We start from the raw sequence: 21,480 nt of genomic DNA, 5'->3' as shown, positions 1-21,480 counted from the left end.
TTTTGTCCTTGAAGCAAAATTTGGAATTGCATCCCAGCACTGTGGTTTATACAGTGCTGCCTCCTCTGTGTCTGTGTGACAGCCATTATGCTCTCAAATTAGAAAGTAGATTTTGGTAATTTCTTTAAATACCTTTCTGAGTCTTTCTTGGTAATTTCTAACAACATCTCCAAAAAGTAGGGGTCTGTGTTTAACACAGCCCTTAGTCCTGTCTGGTTATCCTCAGGAATTCAGCAAACACTCCTGAAGTTCCCAGGTGTCCAGGCAGTGAAACTTTAAAGATCTGTGATTAAAGGCAATGGGTGTGGAAAAGCAGATAAAGATCCTCTGTCTGGATAACTATATACTTACTGATATTTCCAGGTCCATACAGTGATTCTCAAAGCCAGTGGTAATCAATTCTGCAAATTCAGCAGGAACTGAGCAAGGGTACGGGGATCTGACTCCAGACCCTGCTGACTTGTATAATGGTCTGAGTTCTCGGGATCTGTGTGATCCCGGCTGCCGTAAGCGTCCCAGATAGCGAAGTACCGCTAAGCACAACCTGTCCAGGTGTCTCGGGCAGGCTCCCAGCCACAGGTGAACTTAGCAAGCAGCTCAGCTCTTTAAGTGAGATCAGCTCGTTGGTGAATTCAACTCTTTAGTGATTTCAGCTCTTTGCGTGTTAGGTGCCTTGGCAGACAAAGGAATGAGAGAGGAGGAGAACTGTGTGAGGTTCCACAGATGTGTCTTCATTGGCAGCCTCTGTGAAGGGTGACAGTGTCAGCTCTTCTGCTGAACTGGGCAGAGGCAGGGGTTTATACAGGGTATATGGGTTTTGGGAAACAGTCCAATAGTAAGGGTCGAGGTAAATATTACCTATGGTCTTGCAGAGAGATAATGAGGGTCTGAGGCAGAAGAGGGGTCTCTTGGTCCAGTCATCATGACTAGGCTTTTCTTATCTTAGGCGACTGACCGCCAGGGAGGCCTTGCAGGCCCTGTGGCTGCTACAGACATGCTTTGGTCCTATTGACCCCTGGTCTCATTGGGGCATAGTTATGGAGAAGGTGAGAAGGAAACTAGTCCTAGGAAATGTGTGGGAAGAAACATTTTCAGTGGTTCCTGTAGGAAAAGTTCCAAGTGTTGTTATTCTCCTTCCCTGCACTTACATTCTTCCCCGTCAAACACCAATGCTGATCTCAAAGTACCACCCAGGGTCACCAGGAACATCTGTGATAAACATCAGAAAACTCCTTGTACTATCCATGACTTGTCCACCCACATACAAGATGGCACTAGGGACCATGGAAAGCTTTTCCATGTCTCTCAAATCCCTCATGCTGCTGTCCACAGTGTCTGCCTTGAAAAGTGTTCCAGATTCACTGCTGTGTAATTCAAGTATTCTTGCTAGAAAGCAGCAGGCTTGGTCAGTAGACAATTTTCAAGGAAGCTGGCTATTCAAAACCACATCCCAAATAGCTGGATATACATATTAGTCTTAGCTGACCTTTGTTGAAACTTTCTGTCCCTTTCTTTGTTTCTGTTGTCTTCATCTCTAAGTAATCAGCTGTTTTGTTTACTGGGTGTTGGTGGTGGGTTCTCTATTTCCACTACATTAGCTCTACTCAGGGGAAAGTAATAGCTCTGGATTGAACCATAAGCCATTTGTTTTTTCTGTAATGAGAAACGCTTTGCTGCCTGCTTTCCCACTGATGAGATGAGTTATGCTTTGTTTGCCTTGAGAAGAACTGTACTTAAAAGCAATTTTCTGAAGAGGAAATGAGGCAGAGAGTGCAAAAAGGGGGGAAGAAAAGGCTCTGTCCCAATTAAAGCTCCCTGATCTGCATTTTCACACATTACTTGACTGAATAATCCTGGTGTTCATTGCTGGAAGTCTACCAGGCTAAAGGTTAATTGCTTGCTAATTACTTTGAAGCTGCCCAGTTACATCTCAGACTTGCTACAATGGCAATTCTAAAATAGTTGTGTACCTTCCTTCCTTAAATGTATTGGAGGATTTTATCAATGGCAAACACAAGTCTGATAAACCCTTTTAGCAGGACTGAATTACAAACATCAGGTGGTTTTTTAAGAGTTTCTTGCATGTCTTTGGTGCCTTCAGTAGTTTAAATTTGTGATGATCACTTGTATATTTATGATGCTGTCATTGAAGTCACCGAGGTATGGATGCACAGCCTGGGGGGTATTGTTTTGTGTATTTATATATAGGCTGCTCCCCTCTATTTGTACGCCAATGCTCTTTTCAGAAGAGGGATTTCAAACACCCTGGGTTTAAAATTGCTCTACACAGCCCATGAGCACCTTTTTCTTTGAAGAAATTCTTGCCCTGGTATTTTATCCCTTGGCCTGTGTCTCTTTTAGGATAAATTATGTATTTCCTTCACAAGGATCAATTCTTGCCTATATTCTCCTGAATCATGCTAAGCAATCCCTTCCATTTCTTTATATGACAGGTGGAAGCTTTTGGTCCTTTTTTTTTCCTTTCTTTTGTTTAAGTTGAGCTCTCTCGACCTTAAAGTTCTCATTGGTTTGCCATTTTTGAGTTCCATTTTGTGGAAATTCTCTGGATTTTCTCCACTTTTAAGGCTATCATACAGTAATACTTTGAAATGTTCATGTTGTAATGTAAATTACAAGTTCTCCTAGAGAAGCCTGATTTCCTGGCACCTGTTAAACAGACCTGAGGAAAAAAGGTTGCCTATCTTGGCCATACTTCAAAACTTGATACTTTCTGGGTCAGTCACCAATCACCAGTCACTACTGCCCACGAGTGCAGTGGGGTAGAGGGAGATCCAGGAGTACTGTCCAAAAAAGAAAGGACCACCCAGGCCTTTGAGAAGGCTTTGACAAGACTAAACTCATGCAAGCGCTTTTTTTGAAGTGGACCATGGCTTAGGCACTTTACTTTTCATTACTTTGTATTTGCTTCACTGAAAATGCCTCCTGAGGAAGATGCAAAGCCTTTGGCATTTTGCACTGCTCAGTGGTTCCTTTATTTTTCAGCTGTGCTGGTCTATAGATGTGCAATCGGCCCTTTCTTTGAGGTTTTTGTATCTTTGTGGCACGGAAAAAATTCTGATTGAAGGATTGGTAGGCAGAAACTTCTCTGAGTTATTACATTCTTTAAGGCAAGAGCAGGGAACACCAAGAGCTGTGGATGTGCTTTGGAATGGGTGGTCAGAGCTTAGGAGGGCAGGAATAGGGAAAGTGTCCACAACTTTAGACACACTCAACTAGAATGTTGGGAGAAATTCCAGATGTCTTGTTTTCACATTTTTGACAATGTATAGTGAAAACACAGATTTGATTAGTATTATAAATGGGAATTGCCTGATTATAAAATGAGAAATAAGAAAGTCTCCCCTCTGTTGAGGGGGAACATAGCCCATGCTGAACTTACATCTGTTTTGAGGTTAAAAATGGGAATAGCAGCATTAGGATGCTCAAAAAGACACTGAAATCAGGGTAATGTTATTAGTGATTTCCCTCAGTTTCATTAATGTTGGACAACTTGAAGTCAGAGGCCTTTCCTTTCTCTTCACTGATTCTGTAGCAATTCCTGTATCCCTTCAGAAGTGCTGCTGACCTGGCCAGTCTTTATATGTAATTTCAGCAGTACATCAGGCCAGTCCACTGACTGTGTTTTATATTGGCAGATGGCTTCTAAAAAGAAAAGACAGAACCTCACACAGGCCTCACACAGTTACTGGGGATTTATTATTTATGCTCTTGGTGAGTTCATCAGAATTTAGAGATGCAAGTACAATTTACCTTCAGACTAAGCATCATCAAGTACTCCTTAAACTGCAGGAAGCAGTATAAAATAAGCTGCATTTATTTTGCCTTTACCTCTTCCCTCATTTCCCTGTAAAGCACTTACAACTCTGAATGAACCCTTCAGCTTCCATAAAAGAAGCAGCAGACTTTAATTAAACAGCTGCTCACATTATCTGATTTAATGGTGACAATGTACTGAATGTTCCTGTGGTGCAGAAGGTTTCCAAAGCAGTGTGCTGACTTGAGTGCTTGCATTTGGAAACTGCTTCATCCTTCAGAGGAATGCAGTGATCATTGGAGGGGATGAAAAGCTGCAGCAGCTGAGTGGCACATGGTAGCAGCAGGCACAGAAGCCAAAAGGGATATTATCTGCAGTGGGAATATCAGGAGGAGATGTAGGAAGAATTTAGTCCAAGGCTGGTACTGCAGAAATATTACATTTACTTTATATACCATGATGGAAATGGACAAGGGGCTGATTCATTCTTTCTCTGCCTTTGCATTATTTATGCCAAACAAGTAGAAAATAACTCCCATTTTGTGGCATTTTGTACTCTCTTTGCAACAGAACAAATGCAAACGAATATTTCTGAGAGTCCCACAAGATAGCTTTGGTCTCACGTGTGTTCTCTGAGAAACCTTTCTATTTTGTGTCCCATTACGGTTTGCTGTCATCTCTCAGGAGATGATGCATGTTTGGAGAGCCAGTGTAGCATCTTGTAGGAGACAAGCTTTTTGCAGACATTAGGGCTGTCAGTGCCTGGAAATTTAGTTCCTACAGTCCAGTCAGCTCTCACCAACACCTTTGCCCATTAATATCTCTCTAGAGATTTATTTTGTGGCCTAGCCACACTGATGAAAGATGTGTGTACTCAGGTGCAGCTGAGAACAGTGAAATGGCTTTGTCTTGTCCTAACTTGGGCTGAAGTTTCATGTTTATGAAGCATATATAGCTGTGTGGCAATTTAAAATAAGTGTATAATGTGGTGCATAATGGAGAAGGCTAATGATTCTTTTATCACCTGTTTATCCCTAAGAACCTCAAGGTTTCTCTAGATTTGCTTGTCGATAAGTGGAAAGATGGTAATCCCTTAGTCAGACCAAAAAAGTACTGCTATTAGAGTAAATTTAATCTTTTATGTGTCTCTTAGTATGTTTAATTTATGTCACACAATTTCTGCTTGTACATAAGCACTGGGAACATCAAAGGCAGAAGAAACTCTAAGAAAACAAGAGGCCATGGTAGTAAAGATATTTCCAAACTCAATGTTACTGGTGTATAGGCTACAGAAGAGGGGAAACACAGAGCTACTGAATAGTCAGGTGGTCCATCCTCCTTCCCCAAGGTTCAGCTGTTCCCTGCCTTTCCTGGCACTGCTTGTCTAGACAGCTCTTAAAGGTGTCCAAAGGTGGTGTGATTCATCCTTTGTATCCCTCAGTAATCTCTCTCAGTATTAGGTGTTCCTGACAGTAGACTTCTTACCTTGGAGGTGTGATTATCCTTTGGAATCTAGATAATACCTCTTCAGATCCCAGAGCCATTCTATTCTATTGATTCTTTCTACTTTTCATGATGTCACTTTGCTCCACACCCCCTCAAAAAAAAAAAAAAAAAAAAAAAAGGAAACGATCTTATGGTACTTAACAGTTTCTATTAATTCAATTGAAATAGCTCAAATATAATAATGCAGAAATGAGTCTTGGAGAAAAGGGCTGGAGGATGGCTTGAGAGGCCAGCCAGCTCTACAGATGTTCAGTTATGCAAAACTGCTGGTGGCACCCAGCAGCTTCAGCAGTGGGGCTTATTGGGATGCCTTATCCTTCAATCCCAAGAGCGGGTTCCCACTGGATTCCTCTGACATGAATAAAGAGTGACGGTAGACAATGAGCAGCAAAGGAAGAGGAGGAGGAGGAGGAGCAACACTGCCCAGTTCCTCTTTCTGCAAGTCCTTCGTAGAACCACCTGTCCTGGGTAAAGCTGCACAGGCTTTCCTGCTCCATACTCTGCCCTCTTGCTCTTTAGCGCCTGTTTTGGTCCTACAGGCAGCCCTTGAGGTCAAGTAGCAAGTGGTTGCAGATGTGGACACAGAGGAATTTTGGTGGATGTCTGAGGAAACGAGTGATGGCAGAGAAGATTTATTAATCTCTTCAGAGCAATGCTTTAGGACTTACATTTTTGTTCTGTTTCCCTTGGGAGGGAACAAGTGAATGGACTATTTTATCATCTCACCTGTGTCATTCCCCAGACAGGAATTCTCTTTTGTGCCAGTTGCATTGATTGATGTAATCAGACTGGCTACTAATCAAAGCGATCTCAGCAGCCTAATTCGGTACCTGATCTCTCTCTGTTTGTGCTTCAAGGTCTTTGACAGGGTCCGAGAAGATTGCCCTAATTTCCACGAGAAGATTAAGCCTATTAATGCTGAACTCACTCAGCCCAAGCTGGCCATCAGTGCTGAAGATGAGGAGGAGCTTCTGACCCGGGTCAATGTTGTCTTCCACTGTGCAGCCACAGTTCGCTTTGATGAACCCCTCAAGTACGTCCTGCTTTTCTGTGTTTGCTGAGCGGGATCAGGGTGCACCGTGCACTGCCCGGAGCATCCCTTGCATGGCTGCAGTGCTGATTTCCCCATCCATGTTCGAGCTCCTCGTGGTTCTGTGCTGAACGTGGAAGGGGTGTGCTCTGAAAATGCTCTGTGTGTGTGTGTGTGCATGTCAAAAGGGAGTTGTCTTGGCACAGTCCCACGGGAACAGAAGGAAGAAGTGCAGGAGGTTTAGGTCATCAGGGAGATGTTTTGGCCGAGCTGCAGATAGAGAAACTGTGTTCTGTCTGTCTCTAAAGCTGGTGTTGTTAATGGCCTTTCTTTGTCACTGAGTAGCTGGAGAGGGAAATGAGCTGTGGTTTGAGAAAACAGCCCATCACAACCTTTAAAATACCCAGCTCTCACAGTAATTAACTGTTTACAATAAGTGCTCGGTTTCTGAGGGAGTTCCCTTGGGGGTGCCTGTCCAGGCAGGCTTTTCCATTAAGAGAAACCAGCAGAAATAAGCCACTGAAACAAGATTAGATGTGTAAATGCTTCTGTGTAGATTATCCATTTCAATAAACCGGGTTGGATGATCTGCATTGCCAGATCGTCATAGTCTTCTGAAAAAACACTAAAGCGATCATAGTAGAAAACACAATTTGTAATATCAGTCTTTGTTTGCTCATAGGCTAAAGAGATATCCACTATGTCTACCATAATTATTTGCTTTTTAGAACAACTAATTAGAGAAACACCAGAAAGAAAGCAGCTCTTGATGTGATCTTAAGCCAGTATGTAAGTAGCCACAAATGTTCTTAAATCAATGCACAAATGAACCCACTTTAAAAATAAGTCTCAGTGGCATGAAACATCAAAGGGAAACCGCATTTTTAATATGGAGGATAGCTAGAAAGAAGCTAAAAGTTTAAAAGGTCATCAGCTTAGAGGCAGTGGAGAAACTAAAGACTGTATGTGATCTGTCAAAATCTCTCTAACAGAACAAGGAAAATGATGATCAGAAGGCAAAATATGAGAAGTTCTTCAACTCAAAATATTCCTGACTGAGTAATAAAATATATCAGATGGGTAAAAGTTTTAGCAAGTTAAATGTGAAAGCACAATATTGCTGCTTAGTTAAGAATTTTGAGCAGCAACTTGATGATGACAGAAATAAAATTATTTTTTCAACATGGCAGAAACTCCAAGATTACAACAGAATATGTATAGCCAATAGATAAGGAGGAGGGCAAAAGCATTGCTGTGAAGATACTGGAGAAGCAGCAGTAGAGACACTAAATGAATTATTGGCGTCAACATGCAGTACATTTAGGGAATTCTCCAGATGGAACTCTCGAGGGCAGAAATCTCAAAATTTATGTTATATTGAAATATTAATAGATGCTGGTTTAATAGAAATAGGAAAAAATAAAGAACGACAAAGCAAACAACAAACCGCCAGCATTAGATGATATTCCCTTTGAAGGCTAAAGAACTCTGAGCAACTCAGCAAAAATCCATGCTAGGCCCATATTATGAGCACAGTTCTGTTCATCACTTCTCAGAAGGGATGCAGTCAAACAGCAATGTGCATGGAAAAGTAAGTTTTATCTGAAGGGTAGCTCAGGTAGAAGTATTCATCCTGCTGAAAAGGCAGGAGAAAATAGAAATCTACAGAAAATTCTTCACTTTAATAGCAGCATGTAAAAAGAAGAGTATCTCTAGCTTTAGATACAGTGATCCAAATATTGATTGTACTCTTCAGCTGATGTTTTCATTCATTTGGACTATTTACATTTTCTCTTCAGTGTAATTAAGTTTTTTTTAGTGTACACTGTGCTTGATGGCATAATTCCTAACAGTGTACATGTCTTTGAAAGCTTCTACTCCTGGGCTGAGCAGATTGCATATTCCTAAGTCTTCTCCCTTCTGTGCAGGAAGGTGTCTCTATTCCAATACAAATCATGCAACAGAGTCTGCTGGTTGAGATGTGTTGCAGATTGTCTCTAGGATAATTTCTAGCAATGCTGAGTGCTTGAAGGTCAGCCTTGCTAACCAGGACATTCTTTCTCTTATGCTTATCACTTCTCATCTCTATTCCTTGTGAACTTAAGCTGTTCTCTAATGGCATCTTCTTTGATTATGAGTAGCTTCACACCAAATGAAAGTAGCTTTAGATTAGATATTAGGAGGAAATTCCCTACTGTAAGGGTCCTGAGGCCCTGGCAGAGGTTTCCCAGAGCAGCTGTGACTGCCCCATCCCTGGAAGTGTTCAAGGCCAGGTTAGATGGGGCTCTGAGCAACCTGGGATAGTGGAAGGTATCCCTGCCCATGGCAAGGGAGTGGGACTGGATAGTCTTTAAGGTACCTTCCAAGCCATGCCATTCTGTGATGCTATGAATCTGTTTTTCTGGGCCCAATAACCTGTTCCTGCTTTCTGGAACCATGTGTTCTTCTGGTTTAGCAGTGGTCCCTCCAGAGAACACTGAATGTGTACTGTCGGAACCACAGTGCCTCAGGGCTTAGAAATACATGTTCCAGGGAAGGGTGATCAACATGTCACATTTAGAGATGTTAGTGAAGTCTTACATGTGACCCTTCACATAGAGTAAAAATATTTGAGACGTTCAGTGTCCATAACAGCAAACCCAGCAGCATTGCTTTCAAAACTGGTTTCACACTTGCATTTCAGTGACACTTTCTGCTCCACCTGCTCTCCCTGACTTCCCTTTCTGTGATGAGGTATGGATAAAGATCAGCCTTTATACGTTCTTCCCAGTGAAATGCCTTTTGCTTATTCCCCTTGCGTTCCTTAGACATGCCCTGCAGCTGAATGTGATGGGCACGCAGCGGCTCCTCGAGCTGGCCCGGCAGATGCGGAACCTCGAGGCCTTCATCCACATCTCCACTGCCTATGCAAACTGCGTCCGGAAATGCATCGAGGAGATCATCTACCCACCCCCAGCCGAGCCCCAGAAGCTCTTTGATTTAGTAGAGTAAGTAGGAACCACATTGCCCCTTCCAGTGCTGCCTTCCCTTCATCCTGCAGCAGACCTGAGATCTGTTCACAGAATCGGGTGAGATTTCTGTCAGAGGTGCTGTTACTGCTGTTTCTTTGTGTTTTTTTAATGACTCTGATTTCATGAGAGTCCAGTATTAATTTCTGCAGGAGTGTATTTTCTGCCAGGAATGGAGTTGCTGCTTTCTGTAACATTCAGCTCTGCTGCTGCCTTAGTAAGAACTGATTTTTTTCCATACACTTTTTTTCTTTTATCTTTTCAGCTTCCCAACGTTGTTTCCACTTCTCTCAGAAATCCTGTGGTATTTAGCTAGAGTTATGTGGGGATGAGTAAGAAACAGGCTTTTTTAGACACTTCTATGTGAATTATTTAAGTTTACAAAAGACCTCTAAGATCACCATGTGCAAGATTTGACTGATCACCACCTTGTCAAATAAACCAGAGCACAGAGTGCCACATACTATTGGGTTTTGAGCACTTACAGAATTGGTGACTCCACCACTCCTTGGGCAGCCCCTTCCAATGCCTGGTCACCTTTTCAGTGAAGAAAATCTTCCTGATTTCCACCTAAACCTCTCCTGGCACAGCACAAGGCAATGTCCTCTCAACCCGGACAGGAATACTGGTCTTTGGTGAAACACCAAAAAAAGCTTGGTTAACTGAATTTACCAAAATAAAGAATAATAAGAAGGAATAACAAAATCAGCTGATAAAAGTCCTAGAAGACATTATCCTTAAAAGAATTTTCCCACAACTGTTAATGTGTTTTCATTAATTTTCTAGTGGGTGATACAAGCAACTGATCTGTGATCTGTTAACCAAAGAGCTGGTATAAAATCTTTGTTCTTCTTGATTTAGGGTAGTGGAAGATGAAATTAATGCATGCTCACTAAGAGAACCACTGGTTGTTTTTTTAATAAAATAAGTTTGTCTTAAGAAATAATTTAACTGTCTAAGCACTAGACAGTTAAACGTGCCCATCACATAAGAAATAATTTAACTGTCTAAGCACTACTCCAGAAAAGTTAGTACAAACTACTTTTTCCATTTGAATTTCTCTAGTAGCCCATATTCTTGGATGTGTTTACTTCTAGCTAGTAGTCATCAATCATTTCTCTTTTATTCAGTAGGTGGAACATGATAAAAAACTTGAGAAATGTCTTAGTGCATTAGAGCAATGGGCTCCCTGGTCCAGTGTCTTGCCCTCAAGAATGTCACGGCGAGATGTTATTTAGGGTAATAACAGCCTGGCTACTTCTTTCTGTTCCCTGAAGAGTCTCAGCCTTTTTACTGTCTCCTCATGTGCTGATGGATCTGTCTTAGTGCTGGTGTTAGTTGTTCTTCCTCTCTACTTGTTCTTTAACTCTACTCCCTCCCTGTATGGGGGTCAGACAGAACTTCATGCAGTACTCCAGTTGCAGTCACTCAAAGTTTTATTTAAGTAGCTTCAAAATTATACCACTGGTCTCATTTTCGGTACCTGATGATGGCCAGCATTTCATTGATTTTTTTTTTTTTTTGCCTGCCACTTCTCACTGACATGGAGGTTTCAGAGCTGTCCTCTGTGATTCAAGAACTTTTGTTGAGCTACAGTTCCCAGTCCTAAGCTCAGCAACCTCTAACACCAGTTCTGATAGACTGATTTCCCTAAAAGTGAAGCTGCTCTGTCATCTTTTTGCCCACTGATTCAGTTTTATGTCCTTTGATGTTCATCACTGACTCCATTTCACTGTCCCAAAAAGCTTACCATCACTTGCAACTCTGAAAATTATTAGTGTTGATGGCTCAGATTTAAAAAAAGACTGCAGTACAGGTCTGATTGCTAGTCAGAAGTGTGGAGAAGGGCTTGGCTACCTCAGAGGTTGTTACTTCAGCTGCTTATTTTTTGGGTTTGTTTTTTTTTTAACACTAAGAATTTATGTATCGTAGCTTGAAAATGCAGCAGAGAGGATGATGTTTGAGATGCACCTTTAATATTTGCCATGTAAGTGAAAGAAATAGTGTGTGGGTATCAGTGTACAGAGGTTTCAGAGAGAGGGGAGTGACAGGAAGAATTTTACCTTCGAAGGGGAGGGAGGGGAAGCAGACAAGGAAATATAAACTGCCTTCAAAAATGGGGAAAAATACAGATTATGTTTTGCTTCAGCCAGCTGTGGATGATTCCCTTCACAGCCAACCGTTGTCTTAAGGTGCTGCTCTTGGAAGTGATTTCAGAGGGGTAGTTGAACAACTGGATGCAATAACAGATCCATTTAACAGTGCTTTTGGCCATGCACTTGACCAATGCTTATGATTACTTATTCACTTGAAATCTCAAAGAGGATTCTCAGCTGTTTCTTTTTCTGCTCTTATCCTCCTGTTACATCTTGCTGTTTCAGTATTCTGATATTTAACCTGCAAGTAAACCCTGATGTTTAAGCTGTGTAAACCAAAAGTCACACTTCTGAGTGCTGCCAGGCCAGTAGGGTAAACATATAATCTGCGGCATCAAGCGTGGTTTGCCTTAATCTAAAGCTGAAGGAAATCAGCTTTGAAGAGTGTACTGAGGTAAGGAACACAGCACGCAGCAAAGTCTCAGCTGAAGCTGTGGGTTGGTTATTGCAGAAAATACAGATCCGTCATTGTTTACAAGAAAGAGTCTTATTAATGCAAAGGCGTTAACATGGAAAGTTTTGTTTTTCTGTGGCAGAGTAATTTGGTGCATACAGTGGAGAAGTTATTAATTGTTTAATTTGCATTGTTCACTTGGAAGGGGCAGATGCAGCACTGAGCAGAAGCAGCAGCTTTTGTGAGCTAGCGTTCCAGAATCTTCCAAGTAGGTCACACAGCAGTTCTTGCTGAAGTGTCATCTCCGCCTCCCTGATGGGAATGTTGGTCAATCAAATCACCTGGCAGGCTTGGGACAGGTCCTCAGGTGACGCAGAGACCTCTCTGGAAGGATGAAGGCAAGGGAAAATTACCTCTCCTTGTACTTCTACAGCTGTCTTTGCTTTGTGAGCATGCAAACCTGCAACCCCCTATCAAGAAAACTTTAAAAAAAAAAGAGAAGGGGAAAAAGACTTGCACACAGCTTAACCTGAGTTCCCAAATTAACTTAGTCTTCCTCCAGGCTCTGCAGAAATAGCCATCTCCTCTTGGTAGGCTGGTAATTAGCTACTCCACAGATTCAAACAATAGCAGTTTACTGAGACCTTGAGGTTCAATGGCTGCCTAAATGGCTTTGCAAATTATGTCAATAATATGTGCTGCTTGTAACCTCTGTGTAGCTAATATTTTATGCTTAAATGCCTTCTTCTGCCTTGTTTCTGCTGCACAGGACCAGGCTTGCAAAGGAAGGTGTTTGTGCCTCCATAGGGGTTTTTTATTTAAAGAAGAAATTCCTATATACTACAAATTGTCAGATTTTAAATGCATTCCAAAACTGAGAGATTTATTGCATCCAGCCCTCCCCTGTGTATCAGTGCTTTCTCATACAACAACTTCCCATCTGTGCCCAATGAGAGTCATCTGAAAAGTGCTGTGCCACCTGAGCCACCATGTCTTTGAAAGGTTGACAGGATCAAGCAATTTTTCAGGTGTGACAGTTGGCATCATATTTCTCTCCCCTTGACCTCTGCCTTTTTCTGAAATTCAAGACAAGGAGGGGTGAAGTGAGGATCTGCAGGAAGCAGTATCCTTGTAGTGCCCCTGGGAAGAGTCCACGCCTTCAGACTGAACTGTAAGTCCGTTGACTTAATTACAAATTGGATTATAGGAGCTAATCTTTGATTCTGTGGTGTAACGCCAGGGTGCTGGGAGCCTGTCAGAGACTGGCAGCGAGGGCTTTGGAAGCACAGCCAGTTCTTGTCCTTTACACCCAGAGTCTGGCAGGACTTGTGAGGTCCTGGTGCTGCGCCAAGGAAGAGCCTTTGGATGTTAGGCCCTTCCTGCAGCTCCATGATGGTAAGGCCTGCTTTTTAAAAGCTATCTGCATAACTGCTTCTGATGGATTAGGTACTTGAATACCTTCAAAAAATAAAAAACAGAGTATAAGTTGGCAGAGTTCTTTTGGGGTTTTTTGGTGGTTTGGTTTTGGTTGATTTTTTTTTAAGCACCAGCTGTTTCCTGTGTGAACAAACCTGTGGTAAGCCTGCTAGAAGGAACATCTAACACTGCAAATTATGGAAATCCACTGTTGGAATAATATCCCTGTAGGATGTTTTTCTAGCTTTTGAGACATTTGTGTTGTTACGTGACTTGCTAATTCAAGGTTACCTGGAATATCCTGAAACATCTTTGGGAGTATACAGGGACTGTGTTGGCTGAGGATGAGAACTGCCTAGTGGGATTCCTGGCCGGGAGAGCTCCATCAGGCTGTAGATCATGGCAATATTTATGTTACAGATTGCAGTGAAGCATTACCCATGCAAGAGATTGCTCTGAAGTGAGTTTGTAGAGGTACCTGAATTGCAGCAGGGCATTGTAGCATGAAGCTCACCAGGGTTTGTTTTGCACCTTGAAGACAAAAGTAACTTTCTCCCACAGAGCAGTTCTAAATCCAAACCTTAAATATCTTTGACTGGCTTATCCTCTGTTTCAGATGAGGATTCCCGTGTCACTGGTCTGTTTTACCTGAATCTTTTTCTCTCCCTGCACAGTGGATGATGATGATGTTCTCCTTGTTTGCTGTAGGTGGTTGGATGAATCTATCATTCAAGACATCACACCCAAGCTGCTTGGGGAGTGGCCCAACACTTACACCTACACCAAAGCCTTGTCAGAGTACCTGATTCAGCAAGAGAAAGGAAACTTGAACATTGCTATCATCAGGCCATCCATCGTGGGAGCCAGCTGGCATGAGCCTTTTCCAGTAAGCATGAATACACAATTCCCTACCGAGAGCCTTTGGATGCAGCTGTGGTACTGTCAGGAATCTGTCCCTCCTTGTAGCAGTGTCTTGAGAAACAGGTGTCCACAGTTGACAGGGAGATGTACAGAAGAGGTGGAGATCCCGTGCTGGAGTAGAACTGCAAGACACCTTCAGCACCTTAGAACTCCTGTGAAAAGACCACATTTAAGCAATAATAACAAGAGCTGGGATAGTTATGGTGCAGAATGCTGGGCTTGCAATTGATTATCCATTCAGGCATGCCAGGGGAGTTTCTGTGCTCAAAACATGGAATCTGAGGGTCAGTTGTACTCCTGGTGCATTGTGGTTGAGGTACAAATGTCAGGCATTCAGTAATTAAATGCAGCTATACCTTTGGAATGAGATAATTAATTAAGCTAAATATACCGATAGGAATAACGTGTCCTAACATTGCAGCCAAATTGGAAAGGCAGCACAAAGTCACCTTTGGCTTTCATGAAGCCTGAAAGAGAAGCCTTTCTGTGCCAGAGATGGCTGAGATACAGCCAAGGCTTTGGGCCAAGCTCCCATCTTGGAAAGACAAAGAGCTCTGTTTGGTTGCAACCTGTTCCAGGTCAAACAGCTCATCACTGCTCTGGACTCCAGCTCCCACAAGTGGCAGCTTCCCTGACCTGAAGTAGGATGGGATTCAAAAGGAGTGTTGTGGTTTGGTTTTGGGGTTTTATTCTTCCTTGCTTTAGAAATTATCTGGAGTGACCAGATCACCCTTGGTGACAGCTGCATATTGTCTGTCAAGGGTAAATATCAGTCCAGCTGTTTTCAGCAAGTTTATTCCTGAGGCCAGGGAATAGGAAAGAAGTGGTTTCTAAGAACAAAACTAGATTCTGTTGTTGATGAGTAATTTGCAGGCAATGCATCCCCTGGTACTGGTTGGCATCCTGGCAGCTGTCCCAGATAGGCTGGCATCCATCTAAACTGGTGTCTCCTTCCTTCTTTGTCTACACCACACCACTGTCATCGTTTAGAAGCCTATGTAAGCAATACATCATTGAAAGGAACACTAATCATTCTTCTTTTCCACAGGGTTGGATTGACAACTTCAACGGGACCAGCGGAATATTTATTGCGGTATGTCTGGTTACTATTTAAGCTCCCCTTAAAGCAGAGTTTGAGTTACTAAAATAGAAATTCTGATGTTACTCTACAGCCCCACTTAGAAACTGTGTGCAATAAAGGGTCACAGGAATTTTCTGAGTCTGGGAGAAAGATGTCACTCACTTGCCACACATCTGTCAGCTGGTAGGACCCAGAGGAAGATCTTTTTGTGTTGAGCTCAAACAAGGACATTGAGAGAGTATTCATGTTACTGGTTTGCTCAAGTGTGAATTGCAGTTCCCAAAAACTTTGAAAAAACTAAAGGTTTGGAACACAGCCAAATTTTCAAAGAAAAGGCAAAAGATGTATCCTTGAAATGAGGGTAATTAATGGGTGTCACAGCTTGAATCTTTTAACACAACTTTATTTGCCAGGCCAGGTTACCACACTGTCAATACAAGGTAGCAGTATTTATCATTCCATTTTGTCTCTGTGTGTATTGTTTCCAAATCTAGTGCTGTAACTCGTCATACTTCCATAATACCAAAGATTCTGCCTCCCACTTGCCACTGCTTTTTACAGGATTTCTCCCTGTACAGACTACACCTAAATAATGTGTATGATTGATTCAGACTCTGCCAGTCACATGGATAATTCACTATATTTTTTCCTAACTTGATAAAATATTCCCTGTAAGATGAAAATTATCATTACAATTAATACATGAAAGGAGTAAAATTGCATACCTTTTCTTCTGCCTTACAATTTTTTTTTTCTGAACTAAAATCACTGCCTTAGGCCTCTCTGTCAATCCATAATGCTGTGTAGCTCTGGGCAGATATTTATGTTCATATATGTCCAACTTCATTACTTTGTCAAAACTATGTTCTAATCAGCCTGGGGTAGTATATGAAAGGATTAGTGGTCTGCAATCATAGGAGCGCAGAATAAAATCCAAATATTATCTTGTTAAAAAAGTTAATTTATATCTGAAGTAGAATATAAATAGAAACTTACAGTTGTGGAATGCACAGGACAAATAATGCTTTCATGCAAACCCCATCTATACATTTCAGAGGCATTCAATTTTTGTTCTCAAATTATTGACTTCTAATCATGTTACAGTTTCTTTAAAAAAAAGAAATTTTTCTATTCCTTGGTGACAGCTGAAGAAACTTGTACTGCCTCTCTGCTCTAGTCCCAGGATCTTGCACTGGTTTCTGGGTTCTTTTATGATGTTATCAAGATCAGGGAATGCTTTGCAATTCCTTAATTTTGCGGATGGACTTCTTACATTCTCATGTGTCAGGCTCTATCTTTTGTAATGACATTAATTTTATTTTGGACTTTTTTTTGTTTTGGTTTGTTTGGTTTTTTTTAATCATAACTTTCGATGGTGTCTGTCACACCATTTATCCAGAACTGTTTTGCAAGAAACCTTGGGCCAGGTTTTGAATGCAGATGCAGCCTGTATCTTTAGATCCAAGATAGCTCCATGGAGAGCAAAGATTATGAGATTCTAGGGTCACTGTGGGAAATGGCTTCTTTTTTAATATAAAAATATTAGACTTGCACTGAGATTTGAAAAAGAGGTGGTATTTTTTTTTGGTCCAGGTTTGAAACTCTGAGGTTTTTCAGTATAGTAGAAGAGACCATGAAATTTGTGTCATCTACACTGAGCTCTTGGGTGATGAAATGTGTTCTGTAACTACAATGAGAGTTGGCCAACAAAAAGACAAAAAACAATGACAAGGATGCAGGGTGTAGAGACAAACTTGTTTGGAATGTTTTCCAAAAGGGAAAAGTGTTTACTGTTAGGGACCCAAGAGACTTTTTTCTTCTGAAGGGGGGGAATTAATAAGTACATGTATTAATGTTCTTGAATGTGGGGAGTTGTTTGAAAATGAACTCTTAAACACATCTGAGTGATGCATCAGTCTGATTACCTGAAAGTTGTGTCAGTACAACTAGCTCTCCTGGCCAAATGTATTTTAAACTGTGATTATTAGATGAGTAGCTTTATTTGCTTTAATTAAGTGTTGAAAAAAGCAAAAGGGAAGTGGTTTTGGTGATTTGGTTTTGTTCATTTGAAGTGTCTCTCCATACCAAAATACTCACTTTCAACTTCTAACCAAGCTCTCCTATAGGGAGAACATCCCTCAGATTCAGATTTGGTTTAGATGATCTTTGATGTCATTTGGGCAGAATCTGGACTCCAAATCTTGCAAAGACTTCTTCCTCAGTTTCAGTGTGAGTCTGATCATTTCATTCCATAAATAGACACATTTCTTTTCAATATTCATGAAATATGGGAGCCCAAGTTGTTCTTGATAATCTAATTATGTTTCTTTCGCCTACAGTTGCTCCAGCTGCTGTGGGGAGCTGTGTTTGTTGATTGAGGAATAAAATGAAATTAATTACATTTCCACTGGAGTGTAATTAAGGCATTTTGTCTTATTGTTCCCTATTACATGCAAAGATCTTACTCCTTGCAAGGTAGTGAAGCTGTAGGGTACAACTGGTTTAATTTGTGATGTGGACAGTGACTGGCCCCAAAGCACCTCAGCTGAGAGGCTGTCCAGAAACATCAGACTCTGGACAGGAAATTATTTTGGAGGCTTCACTTGGCAGTAGCTTCTATTTAACTAAAGAGAAGAATGTCAGTATCTATAAATAGAAACTAAGCCATACCTGATGGAAGTATCACTGAACCATTTTTTATGTAAAAAGTAACCTAAAAAACTTAAACCTCGGGCCTTTGTTACATGCAAAACATAGGAAATCTCGAAACCATTCATGTGTGTATGACCATCACATGCTGCTCTGAATACATTTTGCAGCAAATCCATCAAACATCGTCATTTGGAAGACCTCAGAAAGGTTTTTAGTGTGAAAATGTGATAGTTAATCACACAGTAGTCCCAAGTGAACATATGTTCATAGAAGTGGAAACTTCAGAGCTGAGCTTGGTTGCCTCCTTTGTTTCTTTCTGCCTTTTTTTCCTCCTTGAAAAAACCCATTAGTAAGAACACAAAATCACAGTGATGTTGCAAGTTGAAGCTTTAGTGTCTGAGCCTAATCATAGTTCAGTTTAGGGCAGCAGAGTTCAATGCATGACACAGGTTTGAGGACGATGGAGTGAGCCATGTAGGGAATCTTGCATTGTTTGTGTCAGAGTCTGTGATCCCTCTGGCTGATGCACCAAGGATGAGATGGGACTGCTCAGAAGTCCTAGTTTCTGAAAATTAAATCAGTCAGAGGCATTATTCCATTACTTGGAAGCTGTGCAATGCAATCAACACATTGATTGCAGACGGGGAAAGGAGGAGGAGAACAGCCACCAAAAAGACCCCAAAAGATAAACACCTTTCCAAGAGGGGATACAGTGTCCCTTAAAATCACCAATGACCACTAGATAGTGGTATGTGCTTTGCAAGTTAATAGCAAGTCTTAAATGCTTTTTTAATGACTTTTGTTTTCTCCTCAGACTTCAGGCAAGGGGTTTTCCACAACTAGACACTTCCTGTTTAGCTGCTGTAGAAAAATTTAATCTGTTTTATAATGAAATTCGAGTTTCAGATGGTATGAAAATAATTTAAGAAAAGCTATAACATTTCCTTTGCCCTATCTTTTAAATATGGATGGATCTGTAGCAAATGTTCTTTTGCTCGTTCATTTAGTCCTTCCCTCTGCTTTTGCACAGATCTAAATTACAAGAGCTTTTATCCTTCCTTCCTTCGCCAGCACTTTTATCCTATCAGCTTTTTCTCTTGTTCCTCAGCTTCACTGCATTGTTTCCCACACAAGAAAGAACGTGATTGCAACCATGACTCTGACATGTTGGGTTTCTTCTGTTATGTGCTCTGTTGAGCCCTCATCTGTGACGCACCAAGTAAAGTTCCTTCACCCCATTTCACCCCCACCTTTCTGTATTTTGCCTTGTCCTCTCTGATCCGGTCTGCCATGCTGTTGCCATACCTCTCCTGTGGAACCTCCAAAGCCTAATTGGTCATCATGGAAACCCCCTGATAAGCATTCAGGCTAAATGTACATATTTTGGGTAGCCTGATCCCCTGAAAAATGCATTTCCTACTGAAGCAAGGTGAAAATTTGTTTGTTCTTGCCTATTTCTTCTTTTTGGTTGTCAGTGCTTTGTATTTGCAGTGATTCCTTTTACTGAGTTTTGGTGGGTGATGTGCTCTTCAAGGCAGGGGCCATCCTTTGTATCTTTGTGCTTAACAGACATCTTTGGAAAAGAGGAGAGTGTGAATACATCCAAAGGAAAGGTAGTCAACTTTTCAAAAGTCCCACAGGTGTCATTTCCAAAGTGACTGTAGTCTCTGAGGTATACTCAGACCACTGTCTGCCTGTGTCATTTAAGAAAATGTAACTTTCAGGCATGCACTTCACAGCAGCAAATTCTGATACATTTCTCTCCTTGGGTGTTTTCTTTCATATTAAGTTAAATTAAGAGTCACAGCTTTTCTTGTGGTACACAGCACAGACATCATCATGTTTCCAGGCATCCTCTGGAAATGCAGGACAGCAGGATCCATGGGAGATCCATCTTTGTTGTCACAGAAACCAAATAATCTGCAACAGAAAAAACATGCTACAGTGCTGGCCTGTGCCCAGTGCATGCTGCTGGAGTCCTGCCAGTTAAATCTCAGCCCAGCCTGAAGTGGCTGTTTCCCTGTCTCCCTGTCCCACAGGCAGGCAAAGGGATCCTACGGACCGTCATCGCCAACAATGAAGCGGTAGCAGACATGATTCCCGTCGACGTCGCCATCAACCTGACTCTGGCAGCCGGGTGGTACACGGCCGTGCACAGGTGGGAGGACATCCCTCTTTATAGCATTCCTCTTTGGCCACACACCTGGAATATTTGCTCCCTGCACCAGCACTTTAAAGGGAACCAGGAACTGATTAAAAAATCAGTGCAAGAGGCTGGCTGATTGATTTTCTGGTTGGTGTTTTCTCCCTGTGGTGGGCAAGGACTGAGAGCGTAGGCGATGCAATAAAGGCAGGGTTTAGAGTTAGGAAATCTCTACAACTATGGGTGAGACCTGTTTCTTGCCTCTCAGAAGTCACTCTTCTGAAGGCCAAGAGTTTTGCAGCAGTGATTTTTGTGCCTCCTTTTCATTGAGTAGCTTCTCAAGTGTCTTCTGGAGTTTTCTTGGCAAAAAAGCTCTGTGTGTTTTCCTTGGGAAACACTGCACAATGTAAATATATTATGGGCTTACAGATTATATGATCTAAAAAAATGTCCCTTTGCATTGTTGAGAAGAGTATGTAGAAGTGATATTAAGGATTTAAGGTCCTTTCCTGTGAACCTTTGGCCTGGCCTTTAATCATTAGGTAGGACTACAGAGAATAAACCACATGAATTATTCTGGAGGTTTATGCAACTCTGAGAAATCAAACCCAGGCAAATAAAAGGCAGAAGTGTTTTACTTTGAAAGACAGAGTAAGCCTTCTGAGCTGAGGGTAGAGCTACATCCAGTAAGCTAAATAAGGATCCTAAAAGGACCTTGAAGAGCAGCTCACCAGCTTTCCCCTCAAAGCATTATTAAGAAATCTGCCAAATTAAAACTGTGCAGTTTTCAGGTATACAGTAAGAAAAATGCTGTATTGATTTCATCAGTTGACATGCTTGGCAAGGTATGCTTAGATCAAGAAAACTGTTTGATTAATTTTTGATTTATGTTGAAGGAAGAAATAAAACAAATGTGATCCATGTTTAGTTCCACACTAAAAAATGCAAGCTTTGTTAGGTATTAAACTGGGAATTTACTTGAAATTGATTGTTTTTGTAATCCCATCCTTAAAAAACAGAGTTTCTTCACATCTCAAAATAATACTTCTTTCTGTTTTCCAGACCAAAAAACCTGTTGGTGTACAACTGCACAACAGGAGGAATCAACCCTTTCTTCTGGGGAGAAATGGGTAAGGTCTCATTTAAATGGAGAGCATCCATAGTGTTCCTTACACTTTGAAGAATTGGTTTCCACAATTTAGGTGGCATTTGGTGTTTGCCATTCAAACTGCATTTTGGGTGAGGGTCCTGTGAGGTAAAGGGTACTTCCAAACCAAACCATTCTAGGATTCTGTGATATTATGGTCTTTCTTGTCCGTCAGAAAATTCTGAACAGAAATAAGAGGTGTGCACTTCAGGAGGAAAATGTTGAGATGACACGTGGGCTTCAAGAGCAGT

At 41.5% G+C, this 21,480-nt stretch overlaps 1 protein-coding gene across 2 annotated transcripts in view; it reads left to right on the top strand.

Annotated features, from left to right (window-relative positions):
• The window catches only part of LOC121347878 (fatty acyl-CoA reductase 1-like), a 114,086-nt gene that overhangs the window by 79,219 nt on the left and 13,387 nt on the right, over positions 1-21,480 (top strand). For both annotated transcript variants that reach the window (XM_041426853.1, XM_041426854.1), the window contains exons 3-8: positions 6,139-6,314; positions 9,119-9,298; positions 13,994-14,171; positions 15,255-15,299; positions 19,979-20,097; positions 21,145-21,212. In XM_041426853.1, coding sequence (XP_041282787.1) covers positions 6,139-6,314; positions 9,119-9,298; positions 13,994-14,171; positions 15,255-15,299; positions 19,979-20,097; positions 21,145-21,212 — 766 coding nt within the window. The remainder of the gene's footprint in view (positions 1-6,138; positions 6,315-9,118; positions 9,299-13,993; positions 14,172-15,254; positions 15,300-19,978; positions 20,098-21,144; positions 21,213-21,480) is intronic.

The sequence above is a fragment of the Onychostruthus taczanowskii genome, unplaced genomic scaffold (assembly GCF_017590055.1).
Source record: "Onychostruthus taczanowskii isolate IOZ18803 unplaced genomic scaffold, ASM1759005v1 scaffold95, whole genome shotgun sequence".
NCBI classification, from domain to species: Eukaryota; Metazoa; Chordata; class Aves; order Passeriformes; family Passeridae; genus Onychostruthus; species Onychostruthus taczanowskii.
The sequence above is the reverse complement of the archived record's forward strand: the minus strand, read 5'-3'. Positions and strand labels throughout refer to the sequence as shown.